The following is a 23,555-nucleotide window of genomic DNA, read 5'->3' on the forward strand; positions in this document are numbered from 1 at the left end:
GGACACAGGGAGGGGAGCACTACACACTGGGGTCTGTTGGGGGGGAATGGGTGAGGGACGTGGGGGTGGGGAGGTGGGGAGAGATAGCATGGGGAGAAATGACAGATATAGGTGAAGGGGAGGAAGGCAGCAAATCACACTGTCATGTGTGTACCTATGCAACAATCTTGCATGTTCTTCACATGTACCCTAAAACCTAAAATGCAATAAAAAAATAAATAAATAAAATAAAATACAAAAATTAGTGGGGCATGATGGTGAGTGCCTGTAATCCCAGCTACTTGGGAGGCTGAGGCAGGAGAATTGCTTAAACCCAGGAGGTGGAGGTTGCAGTGAGCCGAGATTGAGCCACTACACTCCAACCTGGGCAACAAGGGTGAAACTCTGTCTCAAAGAAAAAAAAATGATTACAACCTGATGCCGTAAATATGGCAAAGAACGCATAGTTCCCAGAACTACTATATTCAAACAGAGATAAATAGCTGGTATTCCATGTGAAACTAAGCAAAATATCTGTTTTATAAATCATCATCATAAAACTCTGTATCAGATATTATCTTGCTATGTCACACTTTGAAAAGTGTTTTGTGATAACGTTAGCTCAGGGGTCCCAAACTCCAGGCAACAGGCCAATACAGGTCCTTGGCCTGTTAGGTCTGGGACCACACAGCAGGAGTTGAACAGCAGGTGATCAAGCAAAGCTTCATCTGTATTTGAAGTCACTCCCCATTGTTTACATTAGTGACTGAGCTCCATCTCCTGTCAGATCAGTGATGTCATTAGATTCTCATGGGTGCAGGAACCCTATTATGAACTGCACATACAAGAGATCTAGGTGTGCGTTCCTTATGAGAATCTAATGTCTGATGATCTGTCACTGTCTCCCATCACCTGCAGATGGTGTGGTGAGTTGTATTATTTCATTAGATATTATAATATAATAATAGAAATAAAGCACACAATAAATGTAATGTGCTTAAATCATCCCAAAACCATACTTCCCCACTCCCTCAAAAGGTCTTCCACAAAACCACTCCCTAGTGCCCAAAAGGTGCGGGATCGCTGCATTAGCTCACTATGTTCTTCACAAAGTCCTATCAAGTAAGAGATATAGCGGTATTTATGATGGTGATTTTTAGATGACAAAGTAGGTATTTCAGAAGGCAGGTTGATGGAGGAATATAATCAACAAACTGGGGTCATAAAAACCAAAATTGAGTAGAACACAATAGGTACCAATACCTACCTATAATGGCTAAACAAGTGAGGCGAGGTAGTGTTACTCAATGTCACACAGCTAGCAAGAGGGATGAGGAAGAGAATAAAGGCCAGACCTTTTAGTTTCCAATTTAGGAGTCAACTCACAATATTGTTTGGTTTGAAAAATAAATATCCTTTAAAGAAAAGAGTCATAGCCTAATCTACTCGTTGTATTGTAAAATTAGCCCCCGGCCCCCCCCAAAAAAAAAAACACAATCATGGTAGTCTTTCTAGGAATTAGGTTTGTGGCAACTTTAATTAATGTGAAATGGCGCAAAAGATCTTTAAATAGTTTAGTCTACTGTATATATCTTCAGTCATATATCAACAAGTGAACATGATAAAAAGCTCTCACATTAATTATACTGACTACTTCCTTAATGAAGTGAAAAAGTGTTTGTGTAATCTGATTCAATTTATTGAGTTAAGTTACAGTTTTATCATTTTGAAAATCAGCTTCATTGTTTACAGTATGTCAATTCATTTCCAACAATTAAACAGCTCAGCATACAGCCATAATCAATTGAAAGCAATCTCCATTTTTAAGCCTACTACCATTTGTAATATGCAAATTTCTGAAAGCAATATATAACAGTTTGAACATATATTGTAACAGTTGCAATGACATTTTACATCCTTAAAGCTTATTTTGACCCCCAAGTGCAAGTCTATAAAGAGAGTTCAGGGTCATTAGGTCACTAAAAAGTAAACATTGTATAACCAAATTTCAGTGTTATGAAGTAATACTATCAGCAAAATCTATAGAGTACATGTTACTATGAATAGCTTGACAAACTAAGACTTCCTATACCTAAACTATACATTTTAAAAGTGATTGATTTTATTTTTAAATCAAATGGAGTTGATTTGAGCATAGAAAGTTAGCAATAATATTGAATAACACTGGGATCAGCCTGTTTAATTACAATAACATTTTACATTTGTCAAGCTTCATCATTTGCAAGATGCTACTATAAATTGTGTCACTTGACGTTCATGACAATTAGAGAAGCATAATTTTGATATAATAAAAAGATTCTTTTTACAGGTGAAGGAAATGAAGAATCAAAAATTTTGAACAGTTGGCCAGGTGCGGTGGCTCACGCCTGTAATCCCAGCACTTTGGGAGACCGAGGTGGGAAGATCATGAAATCAGGAGTTCGAGACCAACCTGGCCAACATGGTGAAACCCCATCTCTACTAAAAATATAAAAGTTATCCAGGCATGGTGGTGGGCGTCTGTAATCCCAGCTACTTGGGAGGCTGAGGCAGGAGAACCTCTTGAATGCAGGAGGTGGAGGCTGCACTGAGCCAAGACTATGCCATTGCACTCCAGCCTGGGCAATGCAGCAAGACTCTGTCTCAAAAAAAAGAAATTTGAATGGCTCAATTATTATACATTTTAAAAGCTGTGTATCTGAAATATTCCTGTGAAGTTTGGGGATTGACTTTTCCCTTTGGGCTTTACTTTTTAAATTGGAAAGTCAAATCAAAACAATTCTAAGTAAAGTTCAAGGTCTTTTATTTAAATACCTTAGGGTTTATGTCATTGTGTTACCATTGCTGATGGTGTTTACTATTTAAAATAATACAACATATTCCATCCCTATTCCAAATCCTATCACAATTTTAAATATTTCTTTATGTGATATTCAATAATTGCCATTTCCTCCTGTTGACTAATTTTACAGCTATGGAAACCTTTAGGGTTTCTCATGCAAGAAGGGCAGAAGGAACAAAAGAAAAAAGATACCTAAAAATCTCTTTCAACTGGAAAAAAAAAAAGTATCTGTTAGCTTTACCATAGTCACAGTTTTACTCAGAAGCCAACTATTCCATCATAAAAAAAGGTGTAGCAAAAAGTATGATTGCTTAAAAAGATAAAGCATGCCACTCTAAAGTAATTTTAAGTTACCATACAAAAAGCTAGGAATGAATATAAGAATGGGTACTTTTAACTAGAAAGACACCATGTCATGTTTGGGGTAAAAATTAAAAGAAAAATCAAATAGAATCTGCATATTTCATAATTAGAAGGGAACAAGGTGGTCTTCCCCAACCTACCTCCCTCTCGATGCAAAACTGCCTTCAAATTTAACTAACAGCAGTTAGTATAAAGTGGGAAAATTCACAGTGATGATTAGGGAGGGAGAATACGTTTTCAAAAAATTGTATTGTTCCCTACCATAAACAATATAGTCTATTGAATAAATTAAATAGAAAAGCCATGGCTGACAACTTTTCATCCCAATATTCTCTTGAACATTTCTGTCAGAAGGAAAAATTCAGGTTTTATTAGTAATCCATGCCACTTTCTGACAGTTCTTCATACAGCAAGGCTCTTTCTTATGAAAGCCAATGTAGACCTCTCGGCAATTTTAGTCTATTACTTAGCCTTCTGTCCTTAGAAGTGCACAATATGATTCTATTGTATCATCCACTTTAAGGTTTTCTGTAAGTCTTCTTAAGACTAAACATCACCATCATTTCCAAATTGCAATCAGCATGATTATTCTCTTAATGCTCATGAGTTTGTCAATGTCTTACTAAAAATTTTGGTGCCATGACTGGACATAATATTCCAGATGCCATCTGCATTTAGAGCAAAGTAGTAGATGTTTCCTTTTATCTGGACTTTATATTCCTATTTATTAAGCTTAGCTTTATATTAGCACTTTCCAAAGGTTATATTAGCACTTTCTAACTTTGTACCACAAAGTTGATTTAAATGGTTGCAGAGTCGAATAAAATTCTTCATCATTTTTCATTCAGAATATGTTTAAATCACGTCTTAAGTTAATGAATGAATAGGCTAATAAATGTTTTGGGACACAAATTGCAAGATTTTATAAACTCTATGATCTTTCTGGCTCTTGCCAATTTCTCTAGAAAGTATTCCTGTCAACACTTTCATAGACATTTTACATCTTTACAAAGGACACAGTAAAGTTGTGAAACTTATTTCCAAAAAGCATGGAGAAAATTTTAAAAGTTCCAACATTTTATGGTTAAATCTGTAATAACTAACCTATAGCACATCATTAAGGGACAGAGTTGAAGCTTTGAGGTTAGCCTCAGAGGGGAAAGCCTATCAAAGAGAGAGATGAAAAAAAAATACTGTTTATCTTGTTTTGCATTAAAATAAACAATATTTGTATTCCTCACATTTCTTGGTTAGGAAGGGACAGAAGATCGTAGCAGCACCTCCTACTGGCCAAAAAATTATAGCGCACAATAAAAGATGACAGGTGGCACATCCATTATGTAACCAAGGAAATTAGAACACGAAGAATTTCACAAATAAATGGATATCTGCAAAGCTACAGAGCACCAGGTAATCTATGCAATAGCCACTATCATAATCAAAAGTTCACTCTGAAAATCTGATTTGCTTTTCTTAATGTAAAGAAACTTATCTTGTAGAAGTAGGCATCATATTACTAAAAGGAAGCAAATAATACCTTCCCATTAGTCAATTAGGGACATTAGCAACTTCACTACAGTAAATCTACTGAGAGAAGTGTAAGCAGATTGTAATTCTTAATACAGACCAGTGTAGGCATATGAGACTACAGAACTCAACAGAAATTTGGAAGAGAGAAATAAATTAGGGAAGAGAGTATGGTAATTTTCTTCTAGATTAAGTAAAGACTGCCCAGAAGTCTAGTAATATGTGGTTATTTAATTATGTCTAAAAATAACAGATCATTGCTCTAAGATATTAGAAAGAAAATATTTTTATGAATATCTATGCTAGTAGCAGACCTGGGGCATATTGTGATTTAACAGAAGTACTCTGTTATACTATATTATAGGAAAAAAAGAAGTAAATATATTTCTTATGTAGTTCATCATAACAAGAGCTGTATTTATGTTCAGTTAAATTAAGGAATATATTTCATGTATTAAATTAATTATATATCAAGATACTGGGGGTACAATGAAAATTCTAATCTTTAAGGATTATATAATATAGTACAAATGTAGATATATATACCCATATATGCAGTAATTGTAAAGGGTTATATGTTCCATGCTGCTATGTTATTTCTATAAATATCACTTCTCTAGAACATCAATTTAGAGATATAAATTCCATCAACTGTTGATGATTATGTTTAAATGTAACCATCACAACCTATAAACAAACAAATAATGCCTTCCATATACTTAGTATACCTCCATTAGGCTCTAGACACCGCATCTTTAATCTGGAGCCTAACTGTGCTTAATGGGATTTTAGAAGCTACATTTACACACCAGTGTTAAAATCTGTAAGGCATAATACTTCCTCTCAGAAATCCTTTACTAAACATTTATTAGCCATATTCATTGAACAAATATTTAGCCTGAATATCTGCTCTGTGCCAGGCAATATTCTACACACCAGGGATGCCGAAGTGAACAAAATAGGTCAAAATCTTCCAGAGACTACATTTGTGTGCGTGTCTACCACACCTCACTTGGACTTCTCATAATACTTAGCCTAGAAACTTGCTGGGTGCAGTAGGCCGCCAATGGCTTCCAAAATCAAGCCCATGTCCTAATTCAGGAAACCGGTGAATGCTACTTTGTATGGAAAAAAAAGTTCTTTGCAGATGTGATTACGTTAAGGATCTTAAGATAGGGAGATTATCCTGTATTATCTAATGTGGCCTAAATACAATCACAAGTGTCCTTACAAGAGAGTCAGAGGGAGATTTTACACACACACACACACACACACACACACACTAAGGAAACATTACCACGGAGACAGAAATTGGAGCCAGGCAGCCACAAAACCAAGAAATGCCTGCAGCTTCCAGAAGCTCAAAAAGGCAGGGGTTGAAATCTCCCGGAGAGCCTCCGGAGGAAGTACTCTGCTGACACCATGATTGCAGCCCCGTGATGCTGATTTTGGACTTGTAGCCTCCAGAACTCTGGGAGTATAAATTGTGGTTTTGCCACTAAACTTGTAGTAATAGGTTATGGCAGGCACAGGAAACTAATAGAGTGCTGCATTCAAGTTTGAAACTAAATAAATTGCCTGACGAAGTCTAATGTTTAGGTTGGCCTTCCAAAAAGTTAAAAAAAAAAAAAAAAGACATATCATTTAATTCTTCTCTTCAAGAAAAATACAAAGGGAACATGGATTAAGTAGTTATAGGTTTAATGTGCTACCCTCAACAAAATGTCTAGTTATCAACCCTCACAAATGTTCCCTATATAAAGATATAAAGACATGAAAACACATACAATCTTATTGTATAAACATCACGTGTTTAAATAGTTTATATCAGATTTATTCTTCAGATAAGGCATGCAGTAGATTGTTATGTTTATTAGTGAAGACAAACCATTTGTGGCTGTTTGACCTGTGCATTTTTCTTTTTATGAACTCACAAGTTCTCCTTACTTGTGAGTGTCCCAGTTAAATACAGAGCATTTATCATAACCAGTTTCTCAACATACAAGGTATAGGTGCTTTTTGTTTTTTGTTTTGAGAAGGAGTCTTACTCTGTTGCCCAGGAGCCTCCTGGGTTCAGGCAATTCCCCTGCCTCAGCCTCCCAAGTAGCTGGGATTACAGGCACCCACCACCACGCCCGGCTAATTTTTGTATTTTTACTAGAGACAGGGTTTCACTATGTTGGCCAGGCTGGCCTCTAACTTCTGATCTGTTTAATGGATTTAAACTATTACAAATGCTGATATTACAAAAGAGGATGTTTAGATATTGTTGCTGTTTACTAACATTTAGTAGAAAAAAAAGAACATTAAATTTGAAATATGTTTTTGGATTAAATATCCACATGAGAACATTTTTCTTTAAATGTTTTAAAGATAAGAAAGTTTCATGAGATTAACTCTAGATTAATATTACCTCGGTCCAGTATTTTTTCCAAAACGATAAATTTGCAAGGTATAAATTCTTACATTTTAAGCATAAGGTATGTGTGTATTATTGCTTTCTTTACCCTGAATTCATATTAGCTACATGTCTACAAGATCACAAGGAGAGAAAAGACATATCCAAGACACAAAACTATAAATCATTCATTCATTTAATTTGAGTATATTTTTTAAAAAGATATAAAATAACCTTTTATATGTCTAAGGCAAATACTTGGGATTCAATTAATTCTTAATATTTGTATAAAAATTGTATTTTAAAATTAATTTGCATACTAACTTAAAGATAAAATCAGAAAGCTGGCAAATACACTATCCAAAATGTATTCCAGGACAAGAGGGGAATATTTTGAATTCCTAAATAACCCCTTTCTTAATTTTAAATAGACATCATTTTATAAAAAGTATGAATGTTACTGGAAGTCTGTTGCTAGGATGAATTATTCCAAACTGGTGGTTATTATCAGCAATGATTTATGACAAGTGCTCAGTCAAAACAAATGTAGTGACCACAGCAGGAGGTATTGCCTTGTGTGACTCTACAAAGAACTTTCTTTCTTTCATTAACTTCAACTTCTGGTTGCTATGGCATCCAGTGACAACCATAACTTTTAGAAATTATCACCATCTGCCCACGCCCCTTCTAAGGTTACACAGAAGCCCACTCAAGCAGCCAAAATAACACATAAAATTTCCAAAAGCAAGCTCAAAGTTTGTTGTTTTCTTTTTGTTTCAAGTATAGATACCTAAATACTTAATATTAAGACAGGAAAATACATTTTTTTTAAAATAGTCTTTTTTTCCTTCCCTTCCTTCCTCCCTTCCTTCCTTCCTACTGGCTCACATACCCTGTTCTAAAAAACTAATCCTTCCTCCTTCTTTCCTTCCTTCCTTCCTTTCTTCCTTCCTTTCTTTCTTCTATCCTCCCTTCCTCTCACTTTCTTTCTCTTTTTCTCTTTCTCTCCTTATTTCTTTCTTTCTTTTTCTCTCTCTCCTTCCTTCTTTTCTTCCTCTCTCCTCCTTCCTTTCTTTCTGTCCCTCCCTCTCTCTCTCCCTCTGTTCCCTTCCTCCTTTCCTTCTTCCTTCCCTCTTCCCTTCTTTCTTCCCTTCCCTCCTTCCTTCCTTCTTTCCTTTTTTTCTTTCTTTCTCTCTCTTTCTTTCTTTTGCCCAGACTTGAGTGCAGTGGTACAATCACAGCTCACTAGAACCTGGATCTCCCAAACTCAAGTGCTCCTCCTGCTTCAACCACCTCAGTAGCTGGGACTACAGGCACAGGCCACCACACCCAGCTAACTTTTTTGTTTTTAATTTTTGGTAGAGACTAAACATTGCTCTGTTGCCCAGGCTGGTCTGGAATTCCTAACTTCAGGCAATCCTCCTGCCTCAGCCTCCCAGAGTGCTGAGATTATAGGCCTGAAACCAGGGCCCAGCCTAACACCCCCTTTCTAATCCAGTTTATTCTCCTAATGATCCTCCATTTCTTCATTCTTCTCTAGAGCATGGCTGCTAGGATCTTTTTCAGTATAATGCTTAATAAGCTTTTTGGGTTCAAAACATATAGGAAAGAATAAAAGTAAAATGAGAAGAAAGACATAGTGATTGAAATAAACAAAATGATTAGATCATTTTGTTTATTTTAAAACAAATGAAAGATCATTAAGGTGAGTCAAACTGAAAATATCTTTGGTGTCGCTGTACATAATGTATTTCAGACAGAGCTCTTTCAAAAATAATTTAATATTTTGACTTGGGACTTTGGAATATGACCTTCCTTTATTTAGAAACTCTACTTACCCCAAAGTTGCTTGATGGTGTTAATTTCCTGAGGTGTTGCTATTTACATTTTGATGGTATCATCTCATTTAGTCATTGCTTTAGTAATGAAGTATTTATCATCTTCATCTTAAAAGATTAAATACTGGCAGACAATTTGGAACCAAATCTTCCCTATTATAATATGAATGCAATCTAGAATACATTTTTTCTCTTATAACTGTAAGTAACAACTGAGAGTCAACACAAGCTTACCAAATACAGAAAAATGATTATTAAAATGGTTATTTAAAAAGAAAATCAGAAACATGGTTCATTGAGAGGTTAATCATGTCACAAAGACTGTGAGGTCTTTTTTTATTTTACACTTGAGCTAAAAAACATGACAGATTAAGATTTTCTTATGTACTATAAAAGATTTTCCTATGTCATTCCCAAATCCCAAGTTTTCTAAACAGAAATATTTTTATAATTCAGTGAAATATAAATAAGGCTTATTAACAAAGTACTACCTATTTGATTTTTTCAAATCTCACATTGGAATTGGAATACCAGGCAGTAGGATTCAGTTACGTGAAAAACATGACTAACATAACAAATTGAAATGATGATACCTGCCTTGTAATGGAGCAATTTTCAGCTATTGATTTCATTTTTCTATATCTCTTTTCTTCATGCACAAAATTAGTACAAGAACATTTTCGTGGAAATTTCAAGTATTTACTATTAAAAATCTTTGGTGGCTGGGTATGGTGGTTTATGACTGTAACCCCAGCACTTTGGGAGGTCAAGGCAGATGGATCACTTGAGTCCAAGAGTTCAAGACCTGACAGAGCAACATGAAGAAACCCCCATCTCTAGAAAAAAAAAATACAAAAATTAACCAGGGATGGTGGCCTGTGCCTGTGGTTCCAGCCACTCAGAAGGCTGAGGTAGGAGGATCTCTTGAGCCCAGGAGGTCAAGGCTGAAGTGAGCAATGATTGAGCCACTGCACTACAGCCTGGGTAACAGAGTGACACTCTGCCTTAAACAACAAAATAAAAATAAAAATCCTGCCAGGCACAGTGGCTCATATCTGTAATTCCAGCACTTCGGCAGGCTAAGGCAGGTGGATCACACGGTCAGGAGATCTAGACCATCCTGCCTAACACAGTGAAACCCCATCTCTACTAAAAATACAAAAAAATTAGCCAGGCATGGTGTCATGTGCCTATAATCCCAGCTGCTTGGGAGGCTAAGGTAAGAGAATCACTTAAACCCTGGAGGTGGTGGTTGCAGTGAGCCAAGATCACGCCACTGCACTCCAGCCTGGGAGACAGAGGGATACTCTGTCTCAAAATAAATAAACAAATAATAAAAAAATAAAAATCCTTGGTACCTTGCTGAAGAAAAATATTAAATATATAAAATGAACAAATAGCTGAAATAGTTGAAAATTCAACTCAATGGTTTTTGTTAATTATGCACAAAGGTGAATGAACTGTTTAGACATTATGGCAAAAATAAAGATGGGTTAGAGACAGTCATTCATGTCAAGAAGCTTCCACTCAAATATGAAATATGAAATAAGATTACTCCATGATTATATTAGAGCACACAGAAAGACAAATGTTACAAAGAAAAATAAAATACTGATATCATTTCCTGATGAAACAATAAAGATGGGCAAACATATGTGTACATAAGTGAAATAATTAATGAACCCATTCAGGTGGTAGAAATCAAATGAATTAATTTTGCTCTAGTACATTATAAAATTTGTTTAGGGTATACAGCTTATGCAGTCAAGACTATTCTTTTACTTATACATTTTCAAAATTCTAGAAATAAACCTTCTTCAAATGGTTCTAATAGAAACATATTAGTTTGAGAAAAATTACCAGACATTTCTACTAGATATAATTACTGTCTTTTGTTTGAATGCATGTCTATCAATTTCTGGAATGTTAAACAAGTTTAAAATCCAAAGACCAGGGTTTGAATAACCACTGACAGCTATCAGCTGATTGACCTTGAGAAAGTCACTGATTTTCTCTGAACTTTGATTCCTTAATAAGAAAATAGGAATAATAATTTCATGTTTGATATTTGTGGTAGGATTAATTAAAGTAACTTCTAGAATTGTGCTTAGTTAAGCTTTTATTTTAAATAAAGAAAAAGATGGTAATCTGAATGCAGGGGTTTTGAAATAAATTATTACAGTAACATTATCTTAGTGTGCACAAAATATAATTGATGTGTGTAAATATCAATGTAACCACCGGTATATATAAAAGCTATGACGTTGGTTGATTTTTAATATTTTTTGGCATAAGTGAGTAGCAGTCTTACCTGTTGGTGGAATTATCCCAGGAGACATGAGACCAGGGACAGAATGTGGCATGATGTGAGAGTTCTCTGGGGAGGTGACACTTTGAGTCCTCTTAGGAGGCCTTCCAGGTCTAGAACTGAAACAAACAAACAAAAAATTTTTACAATTAAGCTGTTGTCTTACACATCATTTCAAAGTTGTTTCAAGTGGTAACATGGACTGTAAATAAATTTGTTTCAAGGACGGTTGCTTTTGCAGTTAGATGTAATAGACTTCCATCACTAATTAGATTACATGCTGAATTCATTTTCCTCATTGAAGATCAGCCACTCCTGATGCATAATTCATAGCCTGCACCTCGTTACCTGCTTCTTCATATTAATATCTATACACAGTTTGAATTGCCTCGTTTGCATATGCTAAAGTTCTGCATGCAGCCTTCAGCACGAAAATTATGCACTAACTTGTAATAATTATTACAGTCAGCCTGCTATTGATTTATGAGACTTTTAAAAACCAAATATGTGTAGTACTTGTAATGAATGATATTTTAAGGTTCTTCAGGAAATTAAAAGGCAATGGCTGCCTAAGGAAATGTTCTGCTTGTTTGATTTAATACTACAGTTAGCTGGGAGGTGGAATGAAAGAGTGATTCAGACCTATAGCACATTTTTCGATGATATGTTTTATTACTTCGCACTGCTAGCCTGATATCTAGATGATAAATGACAATACATATCTAATGTGTGAAAAGGTCTTGCAATTTCTTTATTTTTTGTCATTTAAAAGATAAGTCAAGTTATCATTTAACCCTTATTCTATTTAAGTGAACATCCCCCACTAAGTTGCCTTACATTTAATATACTAAAATATATTTGAAAAGCTTAGGATTATTTGTAGGATATCATTAAGGGACTGCCAGTGTAGCACCTCATATCTACCTTTAGGATAAATAAAAATACTTTGTATTTGTGTTTTAGCAGTACTTGTACTTTACATGCCCATTGCAGAAGTTTAATTATTACAATTATAAAAGCAGAGGTGGAGACAGTTATTTGCTATAATTAAAGGAAAACAACCTAAAATATATAATATTACAATTTTTGAAAACAAAGTTTTAGCAGCATTGTGTTTTCACTTTTTGCCTCTGTATCATAAATGTGCTTTTATGAAATGCTCTCCCATCATTTATCCAGCCAAAATATGCCTAGATATACCAAAACTAACAGATACAGCTTCATAAAGAAGCATCTTCATGTTTTGCCTTGGCTGAGATCCCTAGACTTATCAGAAGATTCAAAGAGCCTATCTCTTTAATGTAGGTAGGTAATGTATGTGGTCATTGAACAAATAATTATTAAGTACCTGCTGTTTTCAAAGAGGTGCACTATGGAGGCTAATTTAGGAGAATGGGTTCTTAGACTTCAGAAGTTCATATTCTTGCCAAAGGGGAAGAATCTGGCGCATAAACAACTATGATGCAAATTGTAATGTGCTAAATCCCACAAGAAAGTTGCAATCTGAATACTAATTGGAAGTTAGGATGGATGATGATACTCCCATGTCATGGGAAGGAAGAAGGCATTGAGAACATTAGAAGAGAATTCTGAAGGAGAGTTAAACATGGAGAAGAAAAGAATAAAATAAAATTACGCTCCAGTGAGAATGTGAGAAAGAAATGAAAGCATGAAAAATGTATGGATATACAGGATTATTTCAAATGAACTGAAAATGAGTTAAATAGAAAGAGGAACAGTGATAGAGACCATCTGAGTTAAAATTCCATGAGGCTAGACCCTGGAGGGCGTTGGAAAAAGAGCAAGACTGTTTGTTTGTCTTTCTGTTTTGTTAACCAATAGGGATATTGTCATGCTTACTGTTCTTGAAGTATCTCTCAAGCTACTTTCTTTTATTATTACTTTCTCATGATTGCTCATCATTCTCAGTTGGCTTTCTAACTCTTGTTACTTGTCTGAGGTCAATCACCAGCCCTCTGATGGTATCCATTTTCCTTAAGTGATCTCTTCTAGCAGCATCACTTAGATGCCAAGGTCTAAGAGCTAAATATATATCTATAGCCTGTATCTTTCTCTTGGGATTCAGACAGATTAATGCTTATGTGCTGAAAATCTCTGCTTGGATGTTCTATAATAATCTAAGACTCAGCTTGTCTAAATCTGAACTCAGCATCTGCCCCATTAATAAACCTACTTTGCTTTCCCCTGGTTCAGCGAAATGGAATCTAACTGACTAAGCCAAAAATGCAGGAGTCATTTGTGTCTTTTCCTTCTTTTGCATATTCAAAATATTGTCTTTCTGAGGTTATCTTTCTAATCTATTTTCTCTTCTATGTCCCCACACCTACCTTCCAGATTAATCCCTCATTTCTCATACATGGTTACAGCTTTCCAAACTCTTCCAAGACCGACATTCAACTTCGTCCCACTCCAGAGCCTAGAGTCCAGAGTGTAAACAACTTTCCATGCTAATTCCAGAAGGATTTTTATTAAGTGCAAATTTGACCTTGCTTTCCATTGGCTTAAAGATATCAATGGTTCCCTACTGGATTCATAATCCTTGACATGGCACCAAGGCCATTTCAATACTTGGTCCCTGCCTACTTTTCCAATTTCACCCTTTTATTCCTACATTCATTGCTTATATTTGGCCCTACTGAATTTCTTAACAGTTAGCTGAGTGACTCTGGTCTCCTATTGCACTGTCTTTAAAGATGCTGCCTCCTTTGCCATCAAAGCCTTTTTCTATGTCAACCCATCATCATTCCCGTTTTACCTGACTAACCTACCTAAACTTTATCACCCTTCTTAGGAACCGCTTATAATTAGTATTCTTCCTATGCTCTATGATAGCACATAGTGAACCTATTAATTCTTCCTGCATTGATTGCAATAATCAAATTATTTGTTTATCTCCCACAGCTACATGACAGAAATTGTATCAAATATGTCTGTGTGTCCTTAAAATGTATCTCAGTGTCTGCTACACTATATGTAGGAAAAAAAAATTAACCCTATTTTTAAAGTCATTTTTCCCAAATTCCTCAAGTATCCTACCCTATCAATTCCAGGGGTCATAAAGTTTGCAAGAAATGGAGAGTCAGGCACAAAAAGAGTTTGAAACTCTAAGTCTAAACATAATACTAAATATACATTTCAAGCCCAGAGAAAAAAGAATAGAGGTTTTGGGACCTCTCAAGGAAGATGCTACAGAAAAAAGGGGAAAGAAAAAGGAAGTTAAAAGATTTGAAATGTATAGCCCTTTAACTTGTTTTGCTTTTAAACAAAATCAAACTACTTAGGAGTAACTTTATTATTCTGGCCACAGGAATTGTCCCCACAACCCTCACTCCAGAAGTAGAAGTAAAGCTACTAAGTGGGAACGCTTTAATTCACGTGTGATTAGAATAGACTCCATGGGGTCCTTTCACCACAGACATCTCCTGCCCAATCTATCACATGGCCTCAAATTCTACCAATAGAGATTTATTGCTTTCAGTCTTTAAGCTTTAAGTTATTTTAAAACCTTTCATTAAAATGCAAATATTCTTGGTGGTGGCAACACCCTAAAGCCATCAACTAAGGTCTTGGGATACCTATGCAAAGAATGAAAGGGACCAAAAGAAAATATTTGTAGGGACAAGTAAATCACTTACACTTTTGCCTAAGAACAGGACAACTATGAACCTCTTATTGGAGTTATTCCCAACTTCTTGCTGAGAAGTTAGAAAATTTATTTATTAACAAGACTTTCCTCTTTCCCTTCATGACGTCCAGTTAGGTCCCCTTATTGACAGGCTTGATATTTTATTTTTACTGCAATCCTCGTCACTAATTCCTAGGGGATTTGAAGACTTCAGGGAAGATAACTGTAAAATAATTCAATATTTCACTTCTTTCAAAGGCATTTTAGGGAACTCCAAGAGAACATGAACAATACTGTGGCCAAAATCACAGATTTTATTGCCTGGATTGATCCAGCTGTGCTGCTGTCTCTACCAATTTACCAGAAGGTGTAGACTTGATCAAGCTACCTAACTTCTCAGAAAACTTGATTAAGTCAGGATTTCTTTAAGAAGCGTTTTGTATGCTTTGTTAGAAATAAGTTATTCTTAAAAAGAAAATACTTAGAAGAGCAAAAACTTAACTGAAAAGAGGAAGCAAAACAATGAAAAAAAAGCATGTTCTTTTGGAATGGTCAATTGCCTCAAAAGCAGCCACTATCAACACATCATTTTCTACACCAGTGACCCATTTCTATCCCAGAGGATTCGAGCAAGCTGAGCTCTCCTAGCTCTACTCAAACGAAGACCTCACTTAAATAATTACACTTAATAGCTTGAATAAAATCACAATTTATGATTTTGGTAATTGTTTTTGCCAGCTTCATGCATTAGCCATGGTACAGCTTTTAGTATTTTCAAACGTCTGCATTAAAAAAGGAAAGCAATAGCTTAGAGATATCCACATCCACATTTAATATCCCAAACATTAGGGAACTCACCCAAGCACACTTTCTCCTGCAGTTCTAAATAAAAAAGCTTACCTATCCACTCCCATTCCCCGCCCCCTGCCACCCCTGCCACACACAGACAAATCAGCAGGGGGTCTTCTTTCCTTAGTTTCTAACACTAAATCAATCTCATGCTAATTTCAGTGTCTCTCCTACAACTATATAATGTTTACTAACTCTTCCAAGTCCATTTGTTGTTTTTATTTAAGTTGAAGTCAAAATTGAACTTAACAAAAGTGGTAGTAATTAATAAGAAGTTTAGTGCATCAAAAGAGTGAGAGACGTTAAAGAGAGTACTTTATAGAATTTTAAATACCCAATATTCTCTGTAGACATCATTTTTTGTTAATCTCTTCAGTAGTTTTTGAGAAATTAAGCTCAATTATCTTTCTCAGAGTTGGGGCAGAGAAAAAAATAAAATTCCAGGAAAAAAAAAAAAAAAAAAAAAAAAACCTGTGGCATCTACACATTGGAAAATGTGAAAGTAGCTGCCCAGCAGAAATTTTAAGTCCAAATCCTACCTGCCTGGATAAAGGAAAGAAAAGTTCCATTCAACCATTCATTCGTTCATTTACCCAAGAGAAAAGAGCTACTGTATACAAGCACAGGGCTAGACATTGGGGTTTCAATAATAAAGACACAAGCCCTTCTTTGAGAAGGACGATAAAATTAAATAGTCTGTGGGATAAGTGCAACAGAAAGATACATGGCAGCAAATGAGCACTGAGATTAGTCCTGGGACACACACAAGCATTTAGGAGTGAAAGCAACTTGCTCTGCTAATCTATAAGAGTTCATTTGCCCTGTCCAATCTATTTACCCCAAGGAAAGCTCCAACTCTGTGTTTACATTCTGTATTTTTTTATAGTAAACTGCTTCTACAAAACCAAGAGATTTGTGAAATATATATATATAGATAGATGTTTATACTATACATTATATATATACATTATATATACATATAAATAATTTCTGATTGGAAAGTTACAATTTGCTTAATGATTTGCATACCCACTTGAACATTATGGAAAAATGAAGAGCCATGTTTATAAGTTTATGATAACATAAGAGAATGCTGATGTTCTAAGTAACATGAAGGGCATATTAGAGCACAAGAAAGAGAAATCAAATAAAGCTAGCAATAAATACACAGAAAAAAGACTGAAAGGAAATATACTAACATATTGACTGCTTATCTTTGAATCTCTGCATGGAGAATCACATTTTTTTTACATTTGAAGATTTTAGTTTCTCTGTCATAAACATACATTATGTTTAAAATATAAAAACAAACTTTTTTTTTTTTGACACAAGGTCTCACTCTGTTGCTCAGGCTAGAGTCCAGTGGTGTGATCGCAGCTTACTGCATCCTTCACCTCCTTGGGCTCAGATGATCCTCCCACCTCAGCCTCCTCTGTAGCTGGGACTACATGCGCACGCCACTATGCCCCGCTAATTTTTGTAAAAACAGAGTTTCACCATATTGCCCAGGCTGATCTCGAACTCCTGGACTCAAACTATCCACCTGCCTCAGCCTCCCAAAGCACTGGAATTACAGGTGTGAGCTACCACACCCAAACAGAAAACAAACTTTTAAAACTAATTTGACTTCAACAACTTGGATCATATTTTTAGGAGACTTCACTGTGGACAAATCATGACCCTGGCTAAACTTTATTAGTGCCTGAAGTTTACCTCTATCTCCTATCATTAACCACATATAATTGTCCTTTTAATATTTCTTTCCTTTCCATTTGAGTTCTAAAATATCTGCTAAAAAGCAGATGATTACAAGTAAAAATGTTGTCCTTGTGATAACTATAAGCCTAAAATACAAAAAGTACAAATAATCATTGACATTGTCTAGATTAAACAAACCTCAAGAAATAGACCCTTCAACACAAAAGGATATAAAGGACTTCCTAAGATTAATGTACGTATATCTATATTTCACCAGAAGAAGCCACTGATTTGTAATTCTCAGTTTATCAATGCATAGTTTTCCCTTAGAAAGATGTTGTTACCTTGTTAGTTGAACTTTTTTTTTTTTTTTTTCAGTTTCCTGAACGGCAACAATCCAAATAATCCAGAAGCTGTGTGATTAACATTGTTTTCTCTTCTGGAGGTTTTTTCCTATTGCTGATAAAACTTTGAGGGATACATTTTTTTAAATGGTAACTAATGTGAACATGTTTTCATTCTCACATTCCACATTTGTTTTGGACTTTTAGTGTTCTCTGTGTAGATGTGTGTGCCGGTCATGTGCACTTCTCAGTACAAACAGACTATGAACTAATGCCTCAAACAGATTACTTTCCTACACTCACCAAAATATAGAGTTCCAGTGGACAATTGGAGAGTACTTTCAGTTTACTGGCTCACAAGCACAAAAGCACTCTCTCAACAATTTACATGGCTGGAAATTCAGTACACTAATTGAACAAATACATACACAACTACGCAAAATAAAAATGTTCTATGAGGGATATAAAGTAAATTTTAATTAAAAGGTTCTGTGTTCAAATTAAACTACTAAGCCTACACACGTTTTGTGGAAGAACTTGACAGATTCCTGAAGCTTTCAATATTTTTGTTTACTGGGGCAAGTTTTCAGAGTTTTCACTGTGTTAATATGCATTACAAATCTCCAAGAATGTGGTAACATAGACATTTATTAAACTTAGTTCACCATGAAATCTGTTATTTCTAAGGAGTCTGTTTGTTTAAAGACTTGTGTTCTAAACAAATGTGATATACTCAATGGTAAAATTTACATTTAAATTATGAAAATTCCTCATCTCTCAACAGTACCAAACCATATTCTATATGTCATAGGGCACATGAGGATTATTTTCCAACAATCAGGAAAACAGCAATTCACATATTCCATCAGATGCCAGAATGGGGAATTTACCCTTATATCCTACCAATATGTCCTGAAAATTTTGGCTACCATTACCTATTAATATTACGGCATATGTATTGACCAAATTCTGTTCTTAAAGTTAAATACAGAGCAATGAAATAAATAATTGGGTCAAAGGGAAAGGTTTACAAAGCAGGTAGTCGTCTAACTTGAAACATTTTTTTTCTCTCTGTCACCCAGGCTGGAGTGCAGTGGCGCAATCTCAGCTCACTGCAAACTCCACCCCTGCAGTTCAAGCAATTCACCTGCCACCGCACCCGGCTAGAAACATTTTTACTCTCTAGAAGAAGAAATGCAAGAGCTCATCATTACCAAAAAAAATTAACATCAGTAAACTAAAAGCATCATTAACAAAAAATAAACAGAAAGTCAAAATTAGCTACTCTGGTGAAGATAAATTATTGTGGCCTCTGACCTCAAAAGTCACAAGGTCTACAACTAAAATAGTATAAGAAATTTATTTAATACAAAACCTGTTTCAAAGGCCAAAGACAAAATAGCTGAAGTCTCCAGCTCAGTTGGAGCTACTACATATTGAATAAGGAATTACCCCAAAGAAAGAATTAAAACATATTGAAAAGTAATAAGCCACTCTTAAGTGTTTGTATATTAAGCCTTAACAATTAATGACAGCCTAAAATATTAAAGAGAGTTCCTGTCATAGGTTGTATACTTGAGATAGTCTTGCCCTTGCCCCTAAAGCTTCCAAGTCCTCTTCTCCTTTTTTAGGATATACATGGAGTCTAAGTTAAGAAGATTTTTAAAAATCCATTATATATATTAGTTATATTAATCTTAGAATATATTAATTATTATATTAAACTTAGTTTAAGATCTTTTAACTTAATGAATATATTTTTTTAGCTTAACCTTTGTCAGATCAGGGAGATGGATATATTCTTGCCTCAAATGAAATTCTTTCACATCAATGATAAATGTCTCTTTATAAAGTGTTTCAAGTGACTTATCATTTGATAAGTAAATGAATATATTCCTAAAATAAGTATATTTTGTGAGACTGGAAAGCTGTTCAATGCAACTTAAAGTTTTAGAGTCACACAATTTAATACTTTTTTTTTTTTACCTTTCTATAGCATACATTATACATCTACATATATGATTTCTCCCAGAGTTCATACCATTCACAAATTTCATTTAGTGGCATGTTTGTCCAGAAAGCTAAATATTTTAACCTTTTAATCACCTTAAAATTTTCCTTTCTTCCCATAAGTCTTCCAGGCCACAGATGATTCTACCCACAACACCCCTCTTTTACATTTATGTACAAAAGCTTACTAGAATCCCCTAGAGAACAAATTCTTAAATTACTAGAAACAACTGTAAGTGGCCTTCTTAAAGTTTGGGAAAAAATTAATACTTTATTGGATTCTTTCTCAAAGCTCCTGTCATACCTCGTAACCAGATTCTACAAAATTTAAATTTAATATTAAAACGTATTCCAAGTCTGGGTGCGGTGGCTCATGCCTATAATCCCAGAACTTTGGGAAACCAAGGCAGGAGGATTGCTTGAGCTCAGGAGTTAAAGGCCAGCCTGGATAAGATGGAGAGATCCCATCTCAGCAAAAAATTTAAGAATTAGCCATGCATGGTGGCGCATGCCTGTGTAGTCCCAGCTACTCAGGTGGCTGAGGCAAGAGGTTCCCTTGAGCCCAGGAATTTGAGGCGGTTTTGAGCTGTGATCAACCACTGAACTCCAGCCTGGATAACAAAATGAGACCCCACCTAATATCTAAACCAATCTTTTACACCAACTATGAACTTCATAATCACAAATAAAAATGTTCTCTTTTTGTAATTTTTCAATTTAATTTCAAATGACAAGATATTCTCAGCATTTACTACTGGCTATATTTCGTTTAAGCCAAAAGCAGTGCATTCAGTCTTTTATTTCAATGGTACATACCAAGAACCTGTGAATGTGCAGTGGAAATTGTTATCATTTTGTTTTTACAGGCTATTGTTAATTTGGTCCCAATATACACCCATTGCTCCAATCACAAGATAATATCCAACTTTCCTCTGTAGGGGATGCCATTTCCAACACTCTGAAGGCTGCTTTTCCAAATATTTTCATTTTATTTTGGAATAGTGGATAAAATAATAAAACAATTGCAGTTATATTATCTACCACCCGGCATTGTGTTAAATTCACTATGTGATCTAACTTAATACCTGTGACAAACTTTTTTTTTTTTGAGACGGAGTTTCGCTTGTTACCCAGGCTGGGTGCAATGGCGCGATCTCGGCTCACTGCAACCTCCGCCTCCTGGGTTCAGGCAATTCTCCTGCCTCAGCCTCCTGAGTAGCCGGGACTACAGGCACGCACCACCATGCCCAGCTAATTTTTTGTATTTTTAGTAGAGATGGGGTTTCACCATGTTGACCAGGATGGTCTCGATCTCTTGACCTCGTGATCCACCCTCCTTGGCCTCCCAAAGTGCTGGGATTACAGGCGTGAGCCACCGCGCCCGGCCCAAACTTTTGAGATAAGTACTATTATTATCCTTACTTTTCTGAAGAGACATTGAGACACCAGAAAGTAAAGTAAAATGACTTACCTAATGTCATATATATTAAAAGTAACAGAGCCAGGTTGTAAGTCATGGCAATCTGGCTTTAGAGGCCAACCCCTGAGCACCATGTAATATTGACACTAGCAGATTTGCATGTTAATGCAGTCAGCAAACATTAATTGAACATGTCCATGTACCTGACCTTCTAATACATGGTGCAAATATCAGTAAGATACTGTTCCTTCCCTCAAGTAGCTCATGGTTTATTTTGGGAAATACAATAACACACAGAGAATTACTCTAAACCATATTAAATACTGTAGTAAACGTTGCAGAGCATGGCTGTTGGGACAAAATCCTGGCAGTGCTTCAGGAAAGATGAGGTGTGAGCAAGCAGAAGTTTGTCGACTGAAGGAGACAAGGAGGTGTTAAGCAAGGAAACAGCCATAGAGGCATATCTCTCCCTTATACACACACACACACACACACACACACACATTCTGTAATGAAACCCCAAAGTACTCAAACCCATGTTCACTTCTCTGTCTTTAGCACAGTTAGTATCACGTAACCTAGCACATAATCATTCTCTAATAGTTTTACAGGTCAGATCTTCTGTCTATACTGTCTGCTTAATTTCTGACTTTGAGAAATGTGTTAGATATATGGTAGACACTTTTTTTTTGGTCAAACATCTTTAGGCCATCATGATTTGTTCACCTATTTTAAATGTATTTTCTTGTGATATCTTATTAAGAAGAATTTAAATAGAACACAATTTGCTGTTATATAGCAACTATATAGACAAAATCTGAATCTAACTAAAAATGAATCCATCTCCCTTTCAATATCTTACTGTAACAGGGATTTGTATTCTTAAGATGGAAATTCATTAATTACTCAACTGAGTTTTATTTCATTTTTCTGTAATCACTTATCTTAATCTTAAAATTGTTGCTATATTTTTGATATAAGAAGGAAACATTTTGTAAAGAAATTATAGCAAACCAGAATAAGAAGAAAAAATCTATGGCAAGTATGTACAAATCTTTATATCATAAAGCAGCCATAGTCATAAATTACTGGTAAAGTAAAAAATTCTACACACACCCACACCCACACACACGCACGTGCATATGCAACTATCTGGTATGATAGTACCCTCTTATCCATGGTTTTGCTTTTCAGGTTCAGTCACCAGTGGTCAACTGCTGTCTGAAAATAAGCATGGTACAAGAAGATGTTCTGAATGACAGAAAGAGAAGCTACGTTCATATAACTTTTATTATAGTATATGATTATATTTTCTATTTTATTATTGTTCTTGTTCATCTCTTACTATGTCTACTTTATAAATTAAACTTTATCCTAGGTAGGCATGGATGTGTAGAAAGAAATACACGTATATAAGGTTAGGCAATATCACAGTTTCAAGCATCCACCGGGGGTCTTGGAACATATCCCCTATCATAAGGGGAGATTACTGTATAAGCATCCTCACATATAAATCACAAAAGTAGAAAACTAGTTACATTTTTATTAAATAATTGCTCCTTACAGATGTAGTCTCAATTGAGGGTTAAAAAACCTATTAAATCAGAACTCAGACAATCCTGTCTTCCCACTTACGAATGCAGGGGCAAGATGGCTGACACAACCTAAAATGCATGTTTTCACCCTTCGCTGACAAGTTATTTGTATGCCACCTCTGGAGAAAATGTACATAACTAATTTGTTTGAGAAACCTGTTATAAAAAAAAAAAAAAACACATCCGCTATTCCCCTCCACTGTGTAATGCATGGGGAGCTGTCAAGAAACATGATTTTGAAGCACAAATTCAGACACCAACTCCAGAATTCAGAGACCTACTGACAACTTTTTGATGCCCCAGTGAGGATTCTAGGCCTATGAACTAATGAAAGGGTGACATTAAGACAGTCAAAGCCTGTTTCCAGCCTGCAGAGATTTAATAACGTGCTTAATTTGTTACCTGACATAGATGATACCTATTCACCAAACATTGCTGTTAATATGATTTACATTAATTGGATTTTATTTAATACTTTATGAAGTGTTTTCTTTAATAAATGACTTTTAATACTAATATTATATGTTATAAGAAGTTACGATATAAACTACCAGGACCACAGAGTTGGAGAAGTCATTGGCACTTGTCCTTTCAAGCTTGAATAGACATTGTTTCATCATGGATTTTTTTTCTTCTGGAATACTAGGCTGAGGCTACTTTTAAAATCCTAATCATTATCCTAATTCCCATGTTCCCTTATTTATTTATAGCTGAATCATATTTTAAAATACTAAAAAC

At 35.2% G+C, this 23,555-nt stretch overlaps 1 protein-coding gene across 5 annotated transcripts in view; it reads right to left on the reverse strand.

Moving 5' to 3' along the window:
• Positions 1-23,555, reverse strand: part of DACH1 (dachshund family transcription factor 1) — a 433,595-nt gene that overhangs the window by 238,458 nt on the left and 171,582 nt on the right. For all 5 annotated transcript variants that reach the window (XM_032277267.1, XM_032277265.1, XM_032277266.1 and 2 more), the window contains exon 2: positions 11,259-11,374. In XM_032277267.1, the coding sequence (XP_032133158.1) occupies positions 11,259-11,374 (116 nt within the window). The remainder of the gene's footprint in view (positions 1-11,258; positions 11,375-23,555) is intronic.

The sequence above is a fragment of the Sapajus apella genome, unplaced genomic scaffold (genome assembly GCF_009761245.1).
Source record: "Sapajus apella isolate SASKATOON/1434 unplaced genomic scaffold, GSC_monkey_1.0 scaffold9, whole genome shotgun sequence".
Taxonomy (NCBI): Eukaryota; Metazoa; Chordata; class Mammalia; order Primates; family Cebidae; genus Sapajus; species Sapajus apella.